This window comes from Leptinotarsa decemlineata, unplaced genomic scaffold, assembly GCF_025532065.1.
Source record: "Leptinotarsa decemlineata unplaced genomic scaffold, Ldec_3_MD MMD2_tig00002974_RagTag_RagTag, whole genome shotgun sequence".
NCBI lineage: Eukaryota > Metazoa > Arthropoda > Insecta > Coleoptera > Chrysomelidae > Leptinotarsa > Leptinotarsa decemlineata.
Window position 1 is genome coordinate 10,980,228 of NW_027412578.1, and position 20,743 is coordinate 11,000,970.

At 34.0% G+C, this 20,743-nt stretch overlaps 1 protein-coding gene and 1 long non-coding RNA gene across 2 annotated transcripts; one reads left to right on the plus strand and one right to left on the minus strand.

Annotated features, from left to right (window-relative positions):
* Positions 1-6,669: 6,669 nt before the first annotated feature.
* LOC141483123 (uncharacterized) lies at positions 6,670-9,697 on the minus strand. Its single transcript, XR_012465923.1, has 3 exons — positions 9,537-9,697; positions 8,916-8,999; positions 6,670-6,938 (listed from the first exon to the last, which is right to left on the minus strand). It is a non-coding gene; the product is annotated as an uncharacterized lncRNA (long non-coding RNA).
* Positions 9,698-11,595: 1,898 nt separating this feature from the next.
* On the plus strand, positions 11,596-13,082 carry LOC141483124 (uncharacterized). The gene is made up of 3 exons (XM_074177475.1): positions 11,596-12,077; positions 12,137-12,358; positions 12,417-13,082. The coding sequence occupies exons 1-3, from the start codon at positions 11,907-11,909 to the stop codon at positions 13,062-13,064; spliced, it is 1,041 nt and encodes a 346-aa protein (XP_074033576.1). The 5' UTR covers positions 11,596-11,906; the 3' UTR covers positions 13,065-13,082.
* Positions 13,083-20,743: the final 7,661 nt, after the last annotated feature.

The following is a 20,743-nucleotide window of genomic DNA, read 5'->3' on the forward strand; positions in this document are numbered from 1 at the left end:
CGATGATTTCCGATAATTGAAAATCGAATTCCGTCAGAGTATCATTCCTCGAAATAAGCTGAAGCATACAACAAACAATAGGTTTGCCGTCGCCCCATCTGCCTGTGAACGAGGTAACCTACTGCATATCCGAAAGTATGCCCACAGACTATATGTGGAAATTTTCTTTCCTTATACAATAATTCGATTCATAGCCAGTCTTCAAGTATGCCCACTGAATATATGTGAAAATTTTTATTTCATTTTAACTGTTCAGTTTTCAAAGTTTTGCTCACTTTTTGTTTCATTGTGATTTCATTTCAGGGTTTTAACACGCTTTTATTAGCTTCCCTTTTATCTTTGTTTGTAACCGACTACTTTGGACTCCATTTTGAATAACTTCAAACGGACGAATTCATTTTGAACTCTGTACACATATATTTTAATTCGGTTCATTTTGCATACGATACATTATTATTGCTCACTTAGCGCCTTCAGTCCAACAAGAAAAACCAACGAATGAATAACTACCTCTCTTTTCTAATCTCTAGTACTCTCGGTTTCCCAATTGGTAGACAAAAAAAATCATCAGGCAAGTTTGATATCAACCGTGTTAGGAATCACACGTTAGAAGTTTAGACCTCCTTAGTCCTTAGCTCGCACAAGTTCCTCAACTTCTGAGAGTTGTCGTTCGTATAGGGGCGACAGCTGATTAACGGAAAAACAGATTTCAAACTACCGAATAAATGAAAAATGTCTATTGATAAGCTGTTGCTACATAGTTTGTGTTTCTGGTCTACTTGTTTGTAGGGCCTCTGTTGAAGGTTCATAACAGAGGCTCTGCGTCTTTCTTGACCCATCTAAGGCATTCTATACGTTAAGCCATAACTTACTCATCGAATCGCTCGAAAATTTAGATATCAGGGGTAAATCTAGACTTGCTCAAAAGCTATCTCTCAAATGGACCACAAAAAGTCAAATTGAAAAAAATCCATATCCAAACCCGAAACAGTAACGTATGGTGTACCTCAAAGAACCATACTAATAATAATAATAATATTTATTACATCCTTTAAGATCACAAAAAATGATATAGGATACGTCTTATAGAAAATAAAATATATACATACAAACATAAATATAAATATACATACATATAATTATAAATATAAGTGTAAATGCAACGATAAAGATAATACATACACATAAGTATAAATGAACGCAAATAAATATAGGTATAGGTATAGATAAACTAGTTGGCAAATAGAACTTAACATAGCATCTATTATTAGTCCTCACATTGACTCAAATATTCAGCAATACTGTAAAAGCAACCGCTAATCAGAAACTTTTTAAGTTTGGCTTTGAAGATAATATCGCTTTTTTCACTTCTAATTATGAGAGGTAGATTATTAAAAAATTTTGCACCAGCAAAAGACGGGCAGTTTTCAAAAAACGAGGTTGAATGTTGTTGAAGTCTTATCAAATCACTATGTCTCGTTGGGTACGAATGCATTTCAGAATTTCGGTGATGATCATGTATGTATTTCTTAAAAAATAGTATGCACTTGTAGATGTATATACATGGTACACACATAATTCCATTTTCAATAAAATATGTTTTACATGACTCTCGGTAGTCTAATTTGAATATTAAGCGCATAACTCTTTTCTGGAAAACAAATATTTTATGTAGCTTGGTGGAGCAACCCCATACAGCTATATTATAGGAAATGTGGGAATATACCAGGGCAAAATAAACATTGAGCAGCTGTTTTCTGTTAAATAATGATTTTAACTGTCTAATAGCAAAGTAACCCGAATTAACTTTTTTCCCACTTGTGCTATACTTGATTCCCATGCCATATTACTATCTATCAAGGTACCAAGAAATTTGGTTTTATCTGATGACTCAATGTTCTCATTTCCTACCCTAACAACAAATTTTTCAATTTTTCTGGTTGTTCTAGAGTAAAATTGCATCAATACTGTTTTACTTGAATTAACTACTAATGAATTCTTCTTGCACCAATTCGTGAATTCAAATGACAATAAGTTCAGTTTATCTTGAAGTTCCTCGGGACTTTCAGCATTAGTTGCTAGTGTTGTATCATCCGCATATAAGACAATACAATTCGTGCTAACATAGTCTGGCATGTCATTAATGTAAAGTAAAAAAATTAGAGGTCCCAAAATAGATCCTTGAGGAACTCCTAAATCCATGCCATACGATTGAGAATGACAATTATCAATTTTAACATGTATTTTTCTTAGATTCAGGTAGGACTTAAGCCACGATAGAAAATTACCTCTGAAGCCAAGTGAATATAGTTTACTGCAAATAATAACTGGATCAATAATGTCAAAAGCTTTCGATAAATCAAAGAAAAGGGCACCAACATACTTTCGTTTATCAAGTGAATCATAGACATACTTGAAAAAAGTGTAAAATGCACTTTCCATTGACCTACCTGGGCAGTAACCATGTTGAAATTCGGAAATAATTTCAAATCTATCTAGAAAAGCCAGCATTTTATTATAGATACACCTTTCGAAAATTTTACACAATACTGTTGGGACTGTTACAGGCCTGTAGTTCTCAATCATAGTTGGATCCCCTTTTTTTAATATCGGCGTAACCGTTCCAATTTTCAATTTGTGAGGAAATATTCCAGTTTCTATTGAAATATTTATCATGTATGCTAGAGGTTCACAAATGCAGTTCATGATATGTTTTAAAAGTTTTGTAGAAATGCAATCAATTCCCACAGCATTTGTATTTTTCAGGCTAGATATTATTTCACAAATGTCTATTGGGTGTACAGGAGTAAAATAAAAAGTTTCAGTTACATGCATTGTTGTGTAGTCGTTGAAGGTTGTAAATGAAAAATGTTTCTTGATCAAATCCTTTGCTACAGTAGAAAAATACAGACCAAAACTGTTAGCAATTATACTTTTATCGCTTACAATTCTATTATTTACTAACAATTCAAGATTAAATCTCACCTTATTTTTACTTGTTTGATTTTTCACTATATTCCAGATTTCCTTTTGTTTTTCATGGTGACTCTTATTTTCAAGTGAATTCTGATAAAATGAATATTTTGTTTCGTTAATTTTTTGTATATATAGTTTTTTTGAGTCTATATAATGTTTGTTAATTCTTGGATCATCTACATTTTTAGTTAACCAAAAAAGATTTTTAAGACTTTTTCCCATGAGAACTATTTCTTCGGTTACCCACTGGTTTTTAAGCGACTGTGATTCAAGATTAACGGTCTTTTTCACAGTAGGACATGTTATATCAATCCAATATTTCAAAGTATTTACGAAAGCTTCAAAAGCAGACTGAATACAATTGGAGGTTTCATAAACTGAATAAAAGTTTTCCCTTTCCAGACAGAGTCGTAAAAGATGTAAATATGTGTTGTGTTACCACGTACAAGTTGTTGAAGCTCTCAACAACTTCTGTTGGTTCATTGTAATGTTTATTGTTTTTAACGTGTATTACTTTAGTATGTTCATTTACTATCAATAAACAACATTCATTCATTCATTTTCAAGATTTTCATTACTGATGTTCGCGAAATGAATTATTTTTCTATTATCGTATCTTTTGATTTGGGAATTCACAATCTCAAAAGAGAGGCTTAGGTGGTCTGCAAGATTAACATTTATAACTTTTTCATTATATTTTGCCTCTGAAATATTTGTGAGGAAATAATCAATTTTTGAAGTACTAGTTTTTCCATTTGAGTACGTAAAAATTCTGGTCGGTTCAAGGCTTTTGATTCCAAGATTGAAACTGTGTAATAAATCATTCAAAGATGTTTTATCGTTTGAGTCACATAAATAATTGATATTGAAATCTCCGCATATTACGATATTATTGAATTTTTTGTCACAATATTCAAGAGCATTGAACAAACTATCCACAAATATTTCCATACAACCTTTAGGAGGTCTATATAATAAAATTAGACAGTATTTTATACTACTTACACAAAAAGAAATTGCACAAGTGTCATATTCTAACTCTAAGGACATGTTATCCAGGTTTGTTTCATTCTTGTAAACTAATGAATTTTTTATCAAAATCAACACTCCACCATGAATATGGTTTCGTCGAGTGAAATGAGAAGCTATTTTATAACCTTCGAAATAAATAGTATTGATATTCAAGCTACTACACCAAGTTTCAGAAACATATAAAATATCTGGGTTCTCATCTTTTAAAATGACCTCGATTTGGTTTGTCTTATTTAAAATACATTGAGAGTTTACATGCATAATTTTAAAATTTTTTAATGATGAGTCTACTAATTTGAGCATCGAATCAGAAGTCATTTGAGACATTTGACGGGCGGTGCTGTCGAAAAGATTTACGAAATTGAAATCTCTTTATTATCACTTTTTCGGGCCAATGTGATGGATTGTATAAAATATCCTGAAGTTGCATGTCTGCCCCAATTTTAAAAGATTTATATCTTCCAAGAGAACTCAGTTCGGTAACTTCAAACTCATGCCCAGGAGATCGCTCTTCTAGATATGACTTTACCTTGTCTGTTGTAGACTGTGGTTTGCAGCGTCCGGCATATAACCAAAGCCTCGGTTCACCTCCGCTAAAATCATCATCCTTATCGACAGAATGTGTTCCTACGAGATATTTTGTTTCTTTCTTCTCCCTTTTTTTGGGCATCTGTTCCTGCTGTGGAATAGAATTAACTTGCAAATTAGTTTGGTTTTTAGGAGTCTTTTTTTTGCGTTTTACTTCAGTCCATATCTGCTTCTCAATTGTACCTTTTTCTTTGCCTTCCGAGACAGAAATCACTGTATCTGCTGATGAACTTGACATAAATGACTGTTCCATATCAAATAATTCTCCTTCGCCTTTTTTTTTCCCATCACATAAGAGTCGCACCAACTCGATATTAGAATCTTTAAGATTTTTTATATCTGTTTTTAGACTCGATATCTCGTCCAATAATATTTGAGTGCTTTTTTTTAGCTCCACTTCGAATAAACTTTTGATTATTTCCACTAGTTGGTTATCATTGTTACTCTCAACTTTAGTACGAGTAACAACCATTTTCACTCGGATAAAATAAACAACTCAATTTATCCAGAGACACACACAAACACGTCCGTACGCTACGATAGTTCAGTTCAGAACTAGGACCAATTCTGTTCAACATTTATTTAAATGATTTATTTGAAGTCAATACCAAAGGAGAAATAATCACGTATGCAGATGATACAGCAATCTTTTACTCAGTCCAAGAATGGAACTCATTGGAAGAACTAGCAGAAAGAGATCTGTATGAAATTAAATTATGGTTTCAGAGTGACTGCTGACCATAAACCCTAGGAAACATCGTTTCTTTCATTATCCAATAATGAATCCACTTTACCGTCCTTCACTACTCTAAAAATTTCTGATGATTTTTCAATAGAATCTACATTTGAATTCAAGTATGTATGTGTCATTATTATTGACAGTCACTAGAATAAGCATGTCGCGTATGTGAAAACAGTACCTATATCACGCATAAGTAGAATCACCTGTAGCTTGGGGGGCAAACGGAAAAACTATTATTAATAATCTAGTGATAGTACAGAAAAATATTGAAAAAATTTCATTCCTTAAAACAATTCGATACTTTTCAGACCTTCTATACTCTGAAACTGAAATCTCAAACCCGACACAGCTAGTTTTTCAATTTGAATGTTGAACACCATGAAACTAAATCCACTCTGATAACTAATGATCAACACATAAAACCAAAACACAATACTTACTTGCCTCCTCCAGCTTCAAAGTCTATTGGCCACAAGAATTTTGAATTTTTGGGCCTGAAACTCTACGGGTACCTTTCGCAATATAACTCAAAAATCCTGTGGGTTGGGTTACCTATCGAGCGCGCCTCTAGGTGGCGGATAGGGGAACGGCCAGGGGACTGACAGCTACTAACTATTTAGTATACAAACTGAACATTGAGCAGAAAGCTTTTCAATCGGCTGATCACAGAATGAATATGACCTGTGGCACACATATGAAAAACATATTTTTCAGTTTTGAATACAGTTTTTTTCATTTACATTGATGATTTTCCGTAATTATAGAATTCGTCAGCATAATGTCGGTCCACAAAGACTCCTGGCTATCAATTTTAAATGGAATCATATAATAATATCAAACCTCAATCGTAATTATAAATATTCATGATTTATAATCAAAAATTCTTTATATCGAACTTCACAAACCGTACCGATTGTTCATCAAATTTGAGAATAAATCATAAATTTCTTCATCTGATTATATGAAGCAAACTTCATTACTTTCGAAATCAACATTTATCATTGTTATGAATCAGTTCATTTGAAATAATTTAATTTCAACCCAGTGGACCACGCGCTTCATTATGAAGCCATACATAAATAAAAATCTAGTGAGTGGTAGAAAAACTGGCCTCATTTCCATAATCATCAATAATGAATCAGATTCCAGTAGGAACCATTTGAACAGAATACATTTTCACCTGAAATAATTTATTTTATAAATATATAAAGATAAATCGTGAAAAATGCTTTAATGTATTACATCAAAATATTCGAAGCATCGCAAAAAACTTTGATGAATTCACAATTATGCTCAACGAAAGTAAAATAAATTTTGATTGTATCGTATTGAGTGAAACATTCCAGGTACAGGACCCACATTTCTTTTCAATTGATGGATATGACTTACTATATAGTGAAGGCACAAAAAACAAAAATGATGGAGTAATAATATTTATTTTGAGCCAATATAATTATACAAGCAGAATAATAACATAGAGGACAGTAAATGCATAGAATTAGAAATAACATCATGTAGCAAAACTAATATAATGATCACTGGCATCTATAGATCTCCATCTGGGAGCTCCGAAATTTTCGTAGACCGTTTGGGTGTGTACCTGGAACAAAAAAAGCAACAAAAAACCACATAATTATCGGTGACATGAATTTGAATTTGTTAGATGAGAATGATAGAATTGTCAATGATTATCTGAACGTACTAGTTAAATACAACTTTATTTCACTAATCAACAAAAGAACCCGTGAACAAAACGACTCTGCAATTTGTATTGATCATTGCTTTCTCAAAAATACTACTACAAATATAAAAAATAACTATCTACCGTGTATATTGAAAACAAACCTAACGGATCATTTTACAGAAGTTGTAAGTATTCTCTTTGAAAACCATCACATACAAACTAGCGACACATCTAGATACAAAAAATTTACTGATTACGAACAAGTTAAGCTCGATCTAGGGGCTCTCGACTGGACAATATTCTATAATATGAGAAATACACAACGAGCAGCAAGCTATTTCATCGAGACGCTCTAGAATACTATTAAACATAGAACTACTTTAGTCAAACAAGCAAAAAAAAAACATTCGTAGAAAACCATGGATGACGGCGGGATTACTTCGCTCAATAAATCAAAAAAATGAATTATATAAAAAACTCAAAGAGAACCCTAACATTCATAGAAAAGAATACAAAAAATATAAAAATCATCTGAACCTTTCGATAAAAAATACTAAGAATAATTATTATAAAGATAAAATCAATAAAAATAAATACAATACCAAGAATATTTGGAAAACTATTAATAAAATTGTTCCATCAAAAAATGAACATGAGATTAAACAAATACGGCTTGCCGATGGAAGATCTGTAGACAAAGATTTAGATATCGCAAACTCGCTAAATGATTACTACGTCAATGTAGGTATAGAGATGGCTAATAAAATAACTCCTCAAGAAGAAATAATACACAGACCTGACCCCGCGCTCCAATCCTTTTTTCTAGATCCAACAAATCATACAGAAATTGAAACAATAATATCAAATCTAAAAATTAACAAGGCCCCTGGCTACGACCTCATCAAAACCGGAACACTAAAGCTTATTTCTGGAAAAATATCTCATCAGTTAGCACATCTATTTGATTTAATAATACAAGAGGGCTATGTTCCAAATGAATTCAAACTGGCGGTAGTTAAACCTGTATATAAAAAAGGGGACAAAACCCTACCGATCAACTACAGGCCTATCTCGCTGATTACTACTCTAACAAAAATTTTCGAGAAAGTTATAAAACTGAGACTAGAAATATATTTAAATAAATTTAAACTATTATCTGAAAAGCAATTTGGGTTTAGGGAAGGAAAATCAACAAATGACGCCATCAGTAATCTTCTAAAGAGAGTCTATGAAGCTGTCGATGATGGATACCCAGCCCTGTGCATCTTCCTAGATCTCTCCAAAGCCTTCGACACAGTAGATCATACCTTACTACTTGAAGCTTTGGAGAGAATAGGTATACGGGGAACCCCTCACAGGCTCTTCTCTAGCTATCTATCAGGGAGAAAACAAATGGTAAAAATAAATGAAACCTATAGCAATGAGAATGAGATTTTGTGTGGAGTACCCCAAGGCACAGTACTTGGACCAGTTCTGTTCATAATATACCTCAACGAGTTAATGGCGCTGGATACAACTGGTGAAGTAATCAGTTTCGCTGATGATACCGTGATATTTTACACAGACACGAGCTGGATGAACCTCAAATCCAAATCTGAAGGTGATATGGAAAAAATCCTGAACTGGTTCAGTTCACGAAAATTGACTATCAACTACGAAAAAACGAAATACATGTCTTACACCTGCTATAAAAATCGACACCCAGAATTTAACTGTTTATCCATTAAATATAAAAATGAGTCCATAAATATACATGCAAATTATGATATTAAATACCTGGGTATAACGATTGATCAACATCTTAGATGGGATAGGCACGTACGGAATGTTGTAAACACTCTCAGGAGCATGCTCTACAGATTCAAATATTTTTCAAATATATTAGATACTAACCATATGAGGATATTGTACTATGCCCTTATCGAGTCGAGACTGCAGTATGGGATCCTGGTTTGGGGAAGTGCCTTAGAAGTACACCTGAAACAGTTAATAATTTTGCAAAAATACTTCCTAAAAATTATCCATAAAAAAGTGAGGAATTACCCATCTGAAAGACTATTTACTGAAATAAAGATTTATGACTTGAGGCAACTCCACTTTTTCAACATTATGTTACATACCTACAAAAACAAAAATAACATAATACAAAAATTAGACCACACTTACCAAACTAGACAAAAATCAAATTTGTATACGAAAACAACTGCAACTAAAAGGAATCTTGGCCAGAGAAATCACTATTACTTATGCCAAAGGGTATTCAACCATGTTCCTGAAAACTTGCAAAAAGAAATAATCATGACGAATTCTATCAGTGTCATCAAAAAAAGGATAACACAATATATATTCAGTTTGCAGAGAAATAATGTACATGATTTCCTGAATTGTAAATGAGAAATATACAATAGATTTAAATTCGTGTTATCAAATAAATTCATCAATTAAGGTATACATATGTAAAAGGAATAATTATTTAATTGCCAACTGACATGGCTATGATACATGTGTACTCACCGGATTCCCATGTACAACCTCGAGTTTCTGTGGGATTCATGTTTGTTTACTGTAGGTTTATTCTGTAAACTTCACCATATCCATGCACTTGGTAACTAAACATTATTACTAATTCTATAGTACTCTTTCAATTTAATGATCTATAATATGCTTTTAGTATTGTAATGATTTATATTCACTATTGTTATATTCTTATCTTGTTTTACAAATTTTACTGCATCAATTTTATCTATGTTAAAAATTTGCAACCTACATTGTATTTCATGATTTTAATTTAAAATACTTAAGGAATAAAATAACTATTAATAAACCACCCTCACCGCGGACAGCCAATGGCTTTGCGGTTTCTCTCCTTGTTTATTTGTTCTACATAGTTTATAAGATATAATGTTGAATTTTATCCAAATAAACCTTATTATTACAATTATTATCATTATTATTATTATAATATCTCTCCGATTATCAACTAAACCAACCGCCACTGTTTCATGGTCCAACTCACTTAAGATCTAAACAAACTCTCCATAACCTCTCATTACCCGCCATCCCCCTCGCTCATAAATTGTGCAGAAAAGGATAGTCCGATATCCGTTTCAAAATACATGTACTGTATTGGTATAGGCATGGCAACTCTGTCTTATTATTACTCTGAGGCTACATCATATTCTACAATATGAAAACAGAGAGCTAGAAATAAATGCTACAAAATGATACAAATATGAGTCCGTATTATTAGAGTGGTGACGACAGGTGGAATCATTACAGGGGGTGACAAATAAATGAAGTACTGAATTATTCCACTGGTGACCCAGTGAAAGTCCAGTAACTACACCGTCTCAGACCAGACACAACTTTCTTGATTGGTCGTTTGCAACTACTCAACTACTTCACCAACAAAATGCTCGAAAGTCGGGAACGGGTGCTGCCATCTGGCAGGACACAAACTTTAAGCACCATTCATAATTTACTCATTACAGCATGCTGTTAGAAATAAACAGGAACACCGTCAGAGGACGGGTTTTGTTAAGTAAATTACCGAAGTACAGTGCAGAACTGCTGTTACATTAATTAAACTCACTTTGAGTTGTGTACATCTAAGTTTAGCAACTACAATGAAATATCTATGATTTTCGGATTCATTATTCATTGTTCAAATAACGATTCGAGGCGAGCAAATTTTCGCTGACAACGAAATTCGCGACGCTCACGTGGGCCTTGTAATTAACGTTCAATTCAGCCTGAGTTTCCAGAGCTGGGTTTCTAATTCTGCGTGAGCATCTTGTTTTGGCACATGTCACACCAAGAACAAGGAGCTTTCCATGAATCATTATCGTATCGTAATTTTGATTAATGCCTTCTCAAGAAAACATGAGGGGGATGTTTGACTCCACTATTGGGGTTGGATTACTCATAATGGAATTATTCTATAATTTTATCAGTATTGATTCTTCGGAAGGCATTTTCTGTGAAGGAGTCATGTTTTCTGCTATCTTTCTGGGTTTTTCAACTTCATAATCTGGATCGAAGTACAATCATCGTATGTCACTGTTAACATTGCAAGTATTTGCATGTCTGCAGGGATATATTTATTACATCAATAAGCCAACCCGAGTAACAAAAGGTAGCTCTACCTTAATCGGCCATATCTACATAAAACTATCTGGTAAACACATACTTGATAAACTCTCATTGAAAAGGTATATATACACAACCCTGATGATTACACAATTATGCTCTGCATAAATATTCAGCAGCATGCGATTCAAACACAAATAACACTGTCGAAACATCCAATGTTCTTATGAATCGAAATAAAATGAAAACATTTCTTGAAAAACAGAAATGAGGTGACATTCTAATTTCGAATAACCCAGCACAGGCCTACAACTTATTCATTGATGAAATAAAAAATTTTATTATTTCATCCACTCAAACTATATCTATCACGTATAGCAAAAAAATTGAAACCCTGAGTGACCTTAGGTCTGTTGACATCAATTAGATATAAGTACAACTCGAAATAGTTATTTATGTATCAAGGGAATTAGGAAGGCCTTAATTACCGATGGCAAAGTTTGCGTCCCGAGGGCCTCTGGCCCGAGGGACAGCAATTGCCTGAGGTTATTAAGGCTCATTAATTCCCGTGGTACATAGATAATTTTATTTCTGACCGATTTCAATAAAATTTTGTTCATTTTTGAAACGGAAAAATGTACCAATTCATTACCTTCCCGGTATATTTGAATCAGGTACCGTTGATTATAGTAGAGTTTTCTTGTTGCTAGGTTGTTGCTATGTTACTTGTTTATAAACAAAACTTTGTTATCAAGCTGTGTTTGCGGTGAAAACGTGTGTTCTACCCCAAATATAATGGAGGATATTTTGAAAAAAGCTGAACAAGCAAGAGAATCATTAATTCCATCGAAAAGTGAAGCCGTATACCAAAAAGAATACAAGATATATCTGGACTGGCTGACACGGAAAAATGTTATGCCAAAAGATGTCACTGAAACTGTATTTCTGGCATATTTTCAAGAACTGGTAAGGAATTTTCTATGGTTTTCGGTAGATTTGGTAGTAATTGTGTCTATTCGTTTCAGTCAGAAACGTATAGTCCGAATTCTTTATGGACTAAATGGTCAATGCTAAAATCGATAGTGACTGTACATGAGAAACGAGATATCATCAAGTTCAATGAACTACAGGCTTTTTTGAAACGGAAGAGTAAGAGTTATAAGCCGAAAAAGTCTGCTGTTTTATCTCCTAAAGATGTTATCAGATTCGTAAAGGACGCTCCTAATGATATTCATTTATTGCATAAGGTAATTTTGTTCTTATTTTCCTTTTTGTGTGTATTTATTTCCTTTTTTTTTGTTATAGGTTGTTTTGATTATGGGTTATTTTGGAGGATGCAGAAGTCAGGAACTTTTGAATATGAAAATATCGGATATAGAGGACCGGGATTCCGTTATGGTAGTGAACGTACCGGAAAGTAAAACTGGTGTATCGAAGAAATTTACAGTTGTGGATGAAAAAGAGTTCTCCGCTTTGACTTTATTGAGACTATATATGTCTTTGCGTCCTAAAGGTATTGAACGATTTTTTTTGAGCTTCCGACAAAATAAATGTACATCTCAGCCAATTGGAAAAAACATGTTTGGGAAAATTCCCAGCAAAATCGCAATGTATTTAGGATTGCCAAACTCATCTTCCTATACGGGACATTGCCTTCGTCGCACTTCTGCTACTGCTCTAGCCAATGCAGGAGCAACTATGACTAACTTAAAAAGACACGGAGGTTGGAAAAGTTTCACGGTGGCGGAGGGGTATTTGGAGGATAGCATCGAATTGAGAAATAAAACGGCGCGTATGTTGTCTACTTTGTCATCAGAAGAGGCAGGTACCTCGACTGTAGTGAACAGAAGCTCCAGCCATACAAAAGAAGAAATTGTTTCCAGTGGCGGAAGTAACTTTCAGGGAACATTTCAAAATTGTACATTTATTATTTGTAATGACGTGAATAAATAAAATATGGTTCAGTTTTCATTTCTATTTATTTTTACTTGTGAAAGGTAGAGGGAATTATAAAATCTATAATGTCCCAAGGGAGTTATGACCCTCTTTATTGATAGCGTAACTATGACGATATAAGCTTATAATATCCCGGTCAGAAATAAAAATATTATATGAACGATATACCAAAGAACTACATGTAGAATATAAAAATTATAGAAACTATCTCAAATATTTGATGAAATTGCATAAAAATAATCACTATGTAAATTAAGATTCACGACGTCCAACAGAATTATCGAAAAATCTGGCAATATTTCAACGGAATGATGAACAAAGGAACAGAACAGAAAAAAAATATAGCATTACATATGAAAATGGTCAAAAAATTCAACGATAAGGAAAAACTAAACTACTTTAAAACTTTCTTTGCAGATATAGAACAACAGATGGCAAATACAATCGATAAACATGGCATTAACCGAAAATTGACTCCAATAACTCCCTTTTTCTGAACCCAGTGTCAAAAAATGAATTCATTAAAATAATATCTACATTGAAAAACTAGAGCTCTTTAGGTCCTGATAGCATAACAGTCTAGTTTATAAAAAACATCATTTACTTCTATTGAGTCATCTCTGTTATATGATTAATTTACGCTTCATGAAAGGAAACATACCAGCCGCTTCCAAAGAATCGATAACAACCCCACTTTTCAAATCAGGTGACAGAAAATTTGCAACAAATTACAGATTAATAACCAGTATCAATAACTTTGCCAAGATTTTAGAAAAATGCTTGAAAAATAGACTAGTTTATTTTTTAGAACAAAATATTTTATTTGAAGGTCAGTTTGGTTTCAGAGAACATATGTCAACCGAAAATGCAATCTTTCAGTTGGTTAACAGTATTTGGAAAAATTTCAATGATACTGTCAACCATCAAATTCTTTTGGACCGTTTAGAAACTGTAGGAGTTAGAGGTATTACTTAAGACATTCAAAAACTATATAACTGATAGAAATCAAAAGTGAAAATAAATATTACCCTCAGCGATTTACTACCTGTTAATATGGGCACAAAATGGGAGTGCCCCAGGGGACAGTGCTGGGTACTATTTTATTTTTGATCTATATTAACAATTTTTATAAACTTCATAATGACAATGGCAGAATAATATACCACGCAGACATTACAGCACTTTTATTTTACGGCGATTCCTGTGATGAAATCTATTAGAAAGCTGAAACAGGGCTCAAATATGTACTCTCTTGGTTGAATGCGAGCCTCCTGAGTCTAAGTGTGGAAAAAAGTAAGTTCATTGCATTCACCACAACAACAAAAAACCAACCCTTGAATAACGTTCTCACTGTTAATGAGTAACTATGCAGTGTTCATTTCCAATAATTAAAAAAGTTGACAACATGAAGTATTTGGGTGTACCTATATATGTGGACCAACACCTGCAATGGAAAAAACACATTGACAACAAAGTTAAGAGACTAAATAAGTTAGTTTATGAATTCTATCAAATCAGAAATCTGAATAATAAAAAGCTTCTACTCACGATTTTCAACTTACTTGCTGAATCCTTGTTGAGGTACTGTATGGGGTCTAGAGGTCATACAAAATACCATATCGAGAATAATTCTTAAGAAAAGTAGGAAGTACTCAACTGAAGACTTTTATAAAGAAACCGGCTCATTTGATGTAAAAAAACTCTATACCTATCAATGCTCAATATGGATACAAAATAACTTCAGCTCTTAGATGAGTCATAATTAAAACACACAGAAATTTTCATCATACTTTGGTTCAAAATTGTTAAACCTAGTCCCTGTAGAAATTTAAGTTGTTCTAACCAACATTCACAAGAAACTGTGCCTTTCAAGAGACTGAATGAAATTCTTCAATCTACTAGAAAACATTTCGTAGTTAATGCTTTCTAGCACCAGAAATATATTATTCTCAATAGAGGCGTCAACATCGATGAAAAAGGTCATCGTTGTAGCGGAGGAAAAACTTTTTCGTAACAACAGAAAAAATATTGTATTGGAAACACTTTTGGAGTTTTCCAGATGTTCATATCTTGTGAAATATTCTTTCTGGGAAATATTAAATATCGCCTTGGAAATCGAGGAAAACTTATTTGCTGTCGTGAAACACAGTTTTCTGAACTTTAGGTGATCAGAAAATTATTCAAGAGATGAAAAAACCGAATATGAATCAGTTTTAGTTTTCAATGGAATTTAGTTGCGTTAAATATTGACGCAAATGGAAAAAAATCAGTTTCGAAAAAGTGACACTTGATCCAAATCAAATGTAATTATTGGAGAAGCTGAATTGTTGAAATTTGTCTAAAAAATTTCACAACATAACATTTGATTGAAATTTTTGTCAATTGGGTACTATGGGTGCGAATTAAAATGGTTTGTTTATGAAATGTTTTTTCTTACGAATCAGCAGACAGTTGTCCTGGAAACCTTGCGAAGAAAATTCTTTTAGATAATTTAGGTTTCAACGATGAACGGAAACGAAAATGTTTCCTACTGATTCACCAAACTCAAACATATGTACATGCAGTTGCAGTTTCGTAGGAGTGTATTATCTTTCCCACCAGTCAATTTCCTAAAGTCTTTGAAGTTCACTAGATACTAGATACAAGTATACCTAAGGCACCAGTCAATCTGATAATAACACTGATGATCTTCGAACATGACACAACCTATGACGGAAGCACCAAACTCTCACAAAGGTTCGAAATAGATGAATACTTCAATCTGTGGTTCTGACGTTGAATCTGGTCATTATTATGCATTGGTCAAAGAAGAAACGGACTGGTTCAAGTTTGATGATAGTCGTGTCACTAAGTTTTCTGGCGATGTTTTGAATTCAACATCACGCTGGTATTCCCTAGAGATCTATATTGTTTGAAACTTTTTTTTATTGCAAATCATCGACTCATTGGAAAAACTGAAAAAAACAAAAATTCAACAAATTGCTTTGCTGACGGCAGCAACATGTCATTCTATTAGGATTCCAAGACATCGACGTATTCACTGGCAGCAGAAGGTCACATACCTTAATGAGGATCTAGAAGTGATTTTGAATTGGGGTGGAAGTAACCACGTCCAATTCAATGCCACGAAAATCCAGGCATCGGTTTACTCCAAACCGAATATAATAATATCAGGAGGCTGCTTTTCGAAAGATTGGAACACTGTTCCGAACCAGAAAACTGTACACACTCAGCCACTTTTGATGATTTATGAAGCTAAGATCAGACTTTCTTTGGAGTATCATTCTCATGTATGGAGCTTCGTCCCTAAGCATACCCTGAAGCTGCTGGATTCCATCCAGAAAAGAGCCATCCGCCTGATTGGAGACACGGAGGAAGGCTGAAGATTTCTCTTTCTCTTGTAACGAAAATTTCGTTCCATTTCTGAAATTTAATATTATGCATCGAAGTAATGACGGGACAGTAGTCACTCCCTCTTTCAATTTCGAGTGAAGACCGCTTGCGCGGAAAAAGATCGGAGAAATCGATGGATATCGAGGATTTTTACTTCCGAAGACCGTGAACGTGAAGAGGTGTGCGGAAAAAGTGGGTAGAAGGCATTTTTCTGGTAAAAGACCTAATTATCTGATTTATCTTTTATTAATTTGTGCAGACAGTAGATTGAATTGAACTGAACGTTTAGATAACTCGTTGAGTAAATTATTTTGATTTACAGTTTCCAATTTTCGGTTTTTTTCCGAGACCACGAGGATTGAGGTTAAAATCCAAATTTCCGTTTATTTAAAGAATCATTGGAAGGAATCAAATTTCAGTGCTAATTACTTTTTAGGAAGATTTCATTGGAGGATATCGATAAGATATTTTTGGTTATTCACTGAAATTTGGTAACTTTCAAGGTTCAACTTTTCAAATCTATCGAAACCGTGTCTACTCAGAATACCTTTTTCAGATAATAATATCATTGTTCCGGGGACTGATCCTTAGTTAGGAGGTCTGACTGGCGACTGGAGGACAAGTACGGTGCTGACTGCTGGTACAGCCGGACAAGGAGCCAACAGGGGAATTCTTCAGGTGAGCATTTATTTTCTATTTATTTGTTCATTGTTAATGATATCTCTGTGAGAAATAAATGCGAACCTGAGAGAGTTGTTTTTTGTTCTTCCGAGCTGTGCAGTAGTTAGCATTAGAATTTCCTCTCTCGGAAATTCAATCTCTGGTCTGTACAACTCATTGCTCAGGTCTACCAGGTAGTATCTTTGGCCTTCACCATTTGTATCTGCCACCCCTGTCAGCGTTGAAGGTAGCTCTTTCTGAATCCAAAGTTATCTGACAAAATTTTATTTAGGAATTGTCACCCATAATTTATCTTCCTTTGGATTCAGAATTATTTGAATCGCTTATCTTATTATCTCATCGCTTTTTCATTATTTCTTACTCTTGAATTCGCATTGCATATCCTTACGATATCCTTACAAATTATCAAAGATATTTTTTCATTATATTTAGATTCATTTAGATTTTCAATAAAGTTCATAAAGAATTCATTTGATTATCAATTTTACTGCCTACCACTTGTAGTGGAAGTTGATATTCTCCATTTTCTTAGGAGAATCCTGGCTGTTCTAGTTTAATTTTTTTAATTTGTTATTAACCTTTACTTGGTTTTGAAAGTAAAATTTTGTTTAATAAAATTCAGAATATACCCTAAGGTTCTAAGGATATCCTTCGTTCCCTGAACTATTGTTTTTTTTCAATTCTGATTCATTCCGTTTGTTTCGCATAACCTTGAGGAAGCCAAATACTGGGTAGAGGATTGGTGTTACCAAGAGGTCCCCTTGCTGATAATTTATAATCGAAAAGGCTCAGTTAACCAGAACCAACCATTGTCCTGCTTTATAGAGACCATTGAGTCGTCCTCGTCGTCAAGGTACTGTTAGCCCAGTCGATTCCAGCCCAACAGCACTTCGCTAGGACCAGCATCGTCAAACCACCCACCCAGGTATTATCCAACCAGGACCATCTTTGAATCAGATTGACAACTTGTGAATATTCTGAATTTAAATAGCCTTCAGCTTTACACATTTTTGGTTGTGAATAGCCTTCAGCTTATTGTTGTTTTTTTTTATTAGTAATTAAAGTTGTTAATCGTTCCTGCTGGTTTATTCTGCCTTCTCCGCCAAGATAGAGAATTTCTTTGGTAGTAATTATCTTTATTTAATTTTCATTTGCTACCTGGCGCCCATTTATCGAGCCAGTCAAGTCAACTTTGTTATATTGGCAGTAGTCAGTTTCAATTTGCCTTCGACTATTACCAATCATTGTTGAAACTTACTCACACCCTCCCCGTAACAATCTGAGCAGCCTATAAGCACATAAGTGATAACTTCCATATTTTTAACTTTGAGTTTTCACCTTTGAACGTTTAAAATTTGGAGGGTTGCACTCTTATAGATAATTTCACGAGAGGCCTTAAGTCCTTAAAAATAAAGTATTTCCTGGATGAATGTTTGGGAATAAATTTGTGACATCAAACGAAATCAATTTAGAACTACGTGGCAGATGATACTGAATGACGATGAGAATCGGGTGAAGTTTCTGATGTTATTTATCACAAATTTGAAAATTTCATACGATACCAGTGATCTGACAGGATGATGTTTATAAAGTGTAATAAATGAATATAGCTGTGGGGTTTGTGGTGTATCTGTTTTCGGGTTTTTGAGTACAGTAGCTTGTTAGATAGTGCATTTTTTTATGGTTTCAGATTTGTTGATTGTTTTATTTTTTCGGTACAATCATAGCAATCACTTGTAAGAATTCTAGTGTTTTGTTAATATAAATGTCTTCTTCATCTGGTTTCGTTGATGTGATTTTGTTATGGCTTTTTTGTTTCATCAAGTAATGGGTCTGTCAATTCATGAATCGATAGGTAGTGTTAAGTAGTATTTTCAAGCATTCAATGAAGATTTATTCAGGTACGAAATCCAAATTTGTACAAGAAGGCTTCTGATAGCTAATTGAAGATGACGATATGAATAATCAATTTCGGATGAATATTCCAGAACTCAATCTATAAATTTTCATTCAATATCCCGTTTCAATTCCACTAATCAAATCAACAGCATCGTATTCCTACCTGTCTCTTGAGAATTGACTATGGATCTTCCGACTCTTGAGCACCATCTATAAATCTTCCTGCTTGCAAAGCAATAATAAAAATTCTATCCGGAAATCAATTCCCTCGCAACGCAATAAAGAATCCGCGTAATTCCGCAGAGCAATGACAAAGCTATCCACGCTCAAATTGACCACCAAGTTCAATGAATTAATACGGGAGTCTCCATTGATCAATTCTCCGCGAATTTGAGTCAATTTGTTGCAGAGCAACGGAAAACCTTATCCTTTGTATCAGTGACGCATTACTCCGGGTGAGTTATATATTGTTCCGTGAGTTTCCTGCCCGGAAGTTTTACAATATCCACAGCCGGGTCTTTTTCGCTGCCAAAAACAAACTTGAGTGTAATGAATAATTCGGAGTTCTGCCAGTTTTTCATCCGAGGCTATTAACTCCACTACTTCAGCTACATTTATTCTGTGTGTGGATTAGAGCATCTTGGAAGAAAGCTAATTGTTTGGTTGATCTCGTGGTTGGTTTCTCGCCAGAGGAACTCGGGCAGAAAATCAGGGTTTTACAAAACACTCATAATCTCATCATTGCTGTTAAGATTACCCTGAACTATTGAAACATTTCTTCTGATGGGAAACAACTTGATCTGTTTGAAGAGTGGAGGCTTGAAAGATTTTGTTGAGAGTGCAATTCAGCACTTACCTGATAATCGAAATTATACACACCTCAGCAAATTTTCATGCTTCGTAAAGGTCAGGTTAAAACTTTCTTGGAGCATTGTTTTCAAACATACCTCTAAACATACCTGAAGTTGCTTGATTCCATTCAGAAAAGAGCCATCCGCCTGATTGAAGACGCGAACATCTCGTGCAACCTTGATAGCCTGGAACATCGAAGAAATGTTGGAGATTTTTCTCTTCTCCATAGATACTTTCAAAAAAGATCAAGTGACTTGGCACATTTGATCCCACCAAGAGCGGTACATATCCCACATCTGGGGAACTGTGTTTATGTAGAATTGACTCTTTTTCAAATGGATTCAATCTCCAGCACCTCTCTGAGAGCTAGTGATTTGTTTTTAAGAAACAAAAAAAAATAGAAGTTTTGTGATAATATGCAGAAGAAGAAAAGAAAGACTATCTGAAGATTGGAGGAAGAAGAGATGTTCTATCTGAGATCATACAAAGGCAATAACGGATCAGATCATATTTTTCAAATGTTGAACATAAAATTAGCCATCAAACCTTACGATAAAATGTTGGAAAATGAAAAGTTGGAGAAATAAGAGACGAGCTGTGACGACTGTTAGAGGAATATATTGGTCACACAAAGCGAGCTGTTGACACTCGTTTCAAAGGACATACAGCACACATCCCATTTCAGAACTTCCATGAGGAATTTTTGGAAAATTTTGACTGGAAATCATCGATATGTATCGGAAAGTGGAAGTGAGAGTGTACCTTGTTGGTTAAGAATAGTGACCATATCTGGAGTAAGGAATGTTTTTTCTTCGTGTTACTTTTAATTTTGATCGAAGAAGGGGTCGACG